Raw genomic sequence first — 6,162 nt, 5'->3', positions numbered from 1 at the left:
TAAGAGATTCTTAGATAACTTTATAGAAGAGGATGACAGGTGGTAATGGACATGGAACGATCTAGTATGGGCCTTATGGTCTCTTGTATTCCTCTGTTTCTCCTTCATTCTTTTTTGTTTCAGCCACCGTCTTTTATCTACCTCCACCCCACCCCACCCCCCCTCCTCGTCTTCCTTCCCTCTCCCTCCCAGGGGGGGTCCTCCGCTCGTTTGGCGCGGGGACCCACAGGAGGGACGGGAAGAGAGGGAGGAGGGGTAGGTGGGGAAGGGGAGGGAGGACCCTTGGCCTCCTTTCTTCACTAAATCGGGCGCCTTGCTAAAGGTCCTCATATGTCCAAATGCAGAATCCAATTGTATTTCTCTCTTAACCGCGTCACCACCAAAGGTAACTTTAAGGTTTTTATTCGGCTGAGGGAAACCTCTTAGCAGTCAAAGAGCACTTTTCCAAGGCAGTTATGGGCTTTCAATTGCTTCTCAGTGTTTCTTTGGGCTTAAAATAAGAAGCTCTTATTTCTGCAGGCTCCCGAAGTCTTCTTCTTTCAGAAGCTGTTTTCTCATGTGGGCATTCGAACTTTCCTTCGGAGAATAAAAAGCGCAGTCCCCTGGAACTTATTTCTCTCCAGGAGCTACGTACCTCTATGGCGCCCTTTCCAGAGGGTGAGGTCACGTTCACAGAGGCGGGGGGCGGGGGTAAAGACGTACTCGCAGCGGTGAAGCAAGGTTGAACGGGCACAGTTTTCGTTCTGAAATGAAATGAAATTCCTTTTCAAACACTTTCTGTTGGCAGTGATGACCGTATAGGGCTGATAATTAATCCAGACTTTCAGTATTTTGGGAGCTTTAAACTTTCTGTATGCTTTCTGTGGGCTTTCATTTCCACTTTCTTTTTTGTACTTTCCGGGCTTATATTTGTTCATTATTTTATTTATTTTTTGTCTTTGGGGGCAATTTTTGGTGGCAGGACTTTGACCTGCCACCTCCCATCTTTCCTTTTAGTGATGGAAAAGCGGAACAGATAGGGCTGGACTACTATGGCCAGTAGTAGGTTCTCGGGGCCAAAGATGATTAGTTTCCAGTGTTCTGACCGGAGCACGTCGTCCAGACGGACTTTGTCTGGTCCGATGGGCTTCCGTCTGGACCGACGGCAGAGCCTGCAAATATGGTGGTAAGGGCTGTTGACCGTAAGGCAGGTCTTGTCATCACATACCCAGTCCTTGGGTGGGTGTTGAGGCTTCATCTGCTACGGTATTCCAATGGGATAATACTCCCGAGTGCCACTCGAAGGGGGAGGTGAGGGGGCGCCATCCTCGTTCCTCTTGTCTCCCCCTTCGAAGTTGTCGCTCCGTTCTTGGTTTTCATTGTCTGGGCTTTTCATAGTCGTTCCATTATTTATCGCGACGAGAAGCCTACGTCTCTTAACGAGGACTGAACACTATGAAGAGAAATAACGTTCTTGTAGTGTGCTTTTCTGGAAAGCCTTTCGGGCATTCAGCATCGCTTTCTTTAGGTTCCAGGAGACCTTCTCTTTCTAAATGGTGATCTTGTATCTTCCCCGACTTTCCTTTCGATTGAAGAAATAACCTTTACTTCGATGGGCATTGCGAGCTTCTGAGGAGCCTTCGGGAGTACCCGAAGGGTCTCCTGGGGTTTTGAATCTAAAAGACTCAAAGAGATTCCTTTGAGTCTCGGCTGGGCTCACGTGAAGATCCTCATATGATAAATCTATGAGGTCTTTATTAGGTACCTCCGCGTCGGCGCATTTGCATCCGTAAGCGCGGACGCGGGAGAGGTCAGCGAGGTACGTCGTGTTTTCAAGGACGTCTGAAGAGACGTCCATGAGGTTTTCCTGGAGGGAATAGGGGTCGCGGTCTTCCTCACGGGCCTTCAGGCCGGCGACCTCTGCTCGGAGGCGCTCGACCTTCTCGGCCAGGGATCGTCTCGACTCCTGGAGGTTCTCGACCTCCTCCAGGAGGAGGTGCCTCTCCTCCTCCCAGCCGAGTGAGGAGGAGGAGGTCGCCGTGACCTAGCGATGGAGAACGTTATCCTTGGCTTCTGACATAATCCTTACCCGCTGGCCCAAGAGCGCCTTCGGGAGGGGCGACGCCCGCAGCGCCCAATCGCCCACTCCTGAGATCAGGAGGTGTGGTGTGGTGCCTGGGCTAGAGCGGAGGCAGTCCTTTGCTTCCTGTGTCACTTTCTTTGCATACCATGATGTACAATCTGGTGACCATTGACCATAAGAAATGTTAGAATTTGGAAAATTGTTTATCAAAGAGGATTCTACCATTTTTCTTCTGAAACTACATTTAAATTTGTAAATTATTTCAGCATCGTCCCAATTTATCCGATGGTTTTTGTTGGCGACATGCTCAAATACGGCGGAATTTTCCTTCCGCATTTCAGCATGTCGCCAACAAAAACCATCGGATAAATTTGGACGATGCTGAAATAATTTCCAAATCTAAATGTTTAATCATTTATATATTTTCTTAATTAGTCACGCATCGTGTTCAAAGCATTTCCATTTTGCATGACAATCTTTTTTTAATGTCACTCGCTTCGTGTGTGTGTATACAGTATATATATATGTATATATATATATATATATGTATATGTATATTATACATATATATATATGTACATATGTATATATACATATACAAATATATACACACATATATACATGTATACACACACACACAAGCACACACACACACACACACACACACACACACACACACACACACACACACATATATATATATATACTTATATATATACATATATACTTATATATATATATAATGTGTATATACATGTATATATATATATTATATATATACATATATACATATATACATACATGCACATATATATATATATAATATATTTGTGTATATACATGCGTATATATATATATATATATATATATATATATATATATATGTATATATATACATATATATGAATATATATATACATATATATATGTATATATATATACATATATATATACATATATATGTGCATATATATATATATATATATATATATATATATATATATATATATACTCTCACCCACTCCAGTGGTGGTCGGGCCACTTGCTGACCCCTCACCGCTCGTACCAAATGCCTCCAGACTCTACGGTCCTGTGCCACTGTCATCCAATCCCGGACATCTGCTCTAGCCCTTTCCAGGTCCTCCCTCACGTTGTCCATCCATCTTCTGCGTAGTCTTCCTGGGAAACGTCTTCCTCCTACCATCCCATCCATCATCACTCTCATTTGTATTCTTTCTTGTTCCATTCTTGCAATGTGGCCGGCATACTGCAGTCGCCTTGACTTTATGATATTCATGATATTTATTTGGCCTGATGTTTCCCTTAGCTCTTCATTATGCCGCCTTCTCCATTCTTGGTCTAGTTCGTCGAATACTGGGCCCAAAATTTTCCTTAGTACACTGTTCTCAAATACAAAAATACTTTTTTCCATTTTCTTAGTCAGGCTCCAGGCTTCGCATCCATATAATAGAATGGGTTTTATTATTGTATCATATATTCTTAGTTTGGTCTTTGTTGATATGCTCCTTCTTCCCAGTGTATTTTGGAGGCTGTAATAACATCGGTTGGCTGAAGCAATTCTTGATTTTATTTCAGTGTCCATCAGGTTTTCGTCTGTTACGATTGATCCAAGAAGTTTCTGCATACTTCATATCTCACACCACCGATGTCAATATGTTCTTCTCTGTTATTGTTTTTGGTTAGATGCATTAACTCTGTCTTCTTAGTATTCACCAGCAGTCCTACTCTGTTCGCAGTCTCTTAGAAATCTCCAAACATGTCTTTTATTCCATCTATGGTCCCATCTATTAAGTCGACGTCGTCGGCATACGCCAACATATTCACTCTCCCAGACTCGAATTCTACTCCAACATTATCCCTCTCCACTGCTCTTACTACTCTTTCTAGTAGTAGGTTGAACAGTAGTGGGGATAGAACGCACCCCTGTCTCAAACCACTCTTTATTTCAAAACTTTTCGTCCTCTTGTTGCTAACCCTCACCTGTGCTTCTGTGCCATCATACGTTGCCTTCACTAAGTTTACAATTTTGATTGGTACTCCAAATTCTCTGAGGATTTTCCACATGGATGATCTGTGTACACTGTCATATGCTTGTTTGAAGTCTACAAACATATGCCAATGATTTATATTAAACTCCCAGCTCTTCTCCAGTATCTGTCTGATCGTAAACAGGTGGTCTGTTGTTGATCTCCCCCTTCTAAAGCCACATTGATATTCGCCTAATATTTCATTTGCATAGGGGGTCAGTCTCCTATGAAGTATTTTTGCAAAAAAAATTGTATACACAGGATAGTAGTGTGATGCCTCTGTAATTTCCACATACCCTTTTGTCTCCTTTCTTCAGTATTGGTATAATAATTCCTTTCTTCCAATTTCTGGGTACCTTTTCCTCTCTCCATATTCTTAAAATAAGTCGGTATATTTTATTCTTCAAGTACTCTCCTGCCTTAAGAAGTTCTCCCACTACTCCATCTTCCCCAGTGCTTTATCATTCTTTAGTTCCTTTATGGCCGTTCCTACTTCGTTAATTGTTGGTTCCCTTACTTCTTTCTCATTAATATTATCATCATTTGCTTCCTCATATGGTGTATCTGGTTCTGGCCTATTCAAAAGTTCCTTGAAGATTTTTTTCCAACAGCTCAAGATTTCTTCTTCTCTGGTTGCTATGACTCCATTTTGGTGTATAACCATATTTACTCTGGGTCTATACCCGTTTCTGACTTTCTTTATAACCGCGTATTGTTCTCTTATCTTTCCTTCTCTTCCTAAAGTTTCGATTTTATCCAGATTGACTCTCTTTGCGTTTCTCCTCCTTTGTATAAAATCCTCTTTATCTTCTTCACTCCTAGTTTGTTGCCATTTCTGTCTAGCCTTCTTTCTTTCTTCTACCGCATTTGCACATACCTCATCATACCATTCCTCTCTTCTATTATTCTGCTTATACCCAATAATCTCTTCTGCCGACTTGATTATGCATTCCTCCAGCATTTTTGCTTCTTCTTCCATGTCCATCTCTTCCTCTTCTGTCATCATTAGCACCTCATATCTGTTTCTGATTTCCAGTTGGTATTGGTTACTTAATTCTAGTTGTTTTAATCTCTCAGTCTCAAATTTTCTTTGTGGTTCGTTTCGCATCTTCTTCTCTAACTTAAGTCTCGCCTTTACTTTTGCCGTTAGTAGTAGGTGATCTGTGCTGCAGCCTGCGCCTCTATAGCATCGCACATCTTGCAGGGCTCCTCTGTGTTTTGCATCTACCAGTATGTGATCAATTTGATTCCTGGTTCTGCCATCCGGGGATTCCCATGTGTACTTGTGGATGTTCTTGTGTGGAAACCATGTTCCGCCTATGATCATGTTATTTGCCTCTGCAAAAGATGCTAGTCTAAGGCCGTTATTATTAGATGTTTGATGTAGGCTCTCTGGCCCTACTGATCTAAAACTTTCTTTTCCCACTTTTGCATTCATATCACCCATCACGAGTAGTATATCATGCTTTTGTGTTCCATCAACCAGATCTTGTAAGTCTCCGTACAGTCTGTCCTTTACCCTCTCTTCTCCATCTTCAATCGGCGCATACACGACTATAACAGTAATGTTAAACCACTTCCCCCTAAAACGTGCTTTGAGTAATCTTTCATTTATTGGTTTGTATTCAATTAACGCTCGCTGTGCTTTGGGGCTAATGCATAATGCGACTCCTTCTCTATGTGCCTCATCTTCACGTCCACTATACAAAAGCTTATAACCTTCAATATTGCACTCTCCCATTCCCGGCCATCTTACTTCCTGTAATGCTGCTATGTATACTTTGTAGATCTTTAACTCTTTTACAACGTTTCTTCCTAGTCCTGGTCGGTACAGGCTTTGCACATTCCAGGTTGGTATTTGAAGGGGTTGTTTCCAGTTGAGTCTTCCATTTCCATGTCCAAGATAATTTCCAGAGTCGTTACCATTAGGTCCTTCCGTCCGAGGCAATGTTCCAGTTTCAGTAACAGTATTTTCAAGATGGGGAGGTTGTTAGCTTGCCGCACCCTAGTCAGGTTATACCTCCTGACACTCGGTCGTTGGATGTACATTCA

At 42.1% G+C, this 6,162-nt stretch overlaps 1 protein-coding gene across 1 annotated transcript; it reads right to left on the bottom strand.

Annotated features, from left to right (window-relative positions):
• Positions 1-4,546: 4,546 nt before the first annotated feature.
• Positions 4,547-5,851, bottom strand: LOC143020097 (uncharacterized). The gene has a single exon (XM_076176255.1). It carries the CDS (start codon positions 5,849-5,851, stop codon positions 4,547-4,549), a length of 1,305 nt encoding a protein of 434 aa, XP_076032370.1.
• Between the last annotated feature and the right edge of the window lie 311 nt (positions 5,852-6,162).

Source organism: Oratosquilla oratoria, chromosome 39 (genome assembly GCF_046742065.1).
Source record: "Oratosquilla oratoria isolate Oo_2021 chromosome 39, ASM4674206v1, whole genome shotgun sequence".
In the NCBI taxonomy this organism is placed as follows: Eukaryota; Metazoa; Arthropoda; class Malacostraca; order Stomatopoda; family Squillidae; genus Oratosquilla; species Oratosquilla oratoria.
Note: the sequence above shows the minus strand (reverse complement) of the source record. Positions and strands in the feature narration are given on the sequence as shown.

Bases quoted from the DNA above. Each gene is read 5' to 3' on its own strand.
- LOC143020097 (XM_076176255.1), bottom strand. From the start codon at position 5,851: ATGGGAGAGTGCAATATTGAAGGTTATAAGCTTTTGTATAGTGGACGT.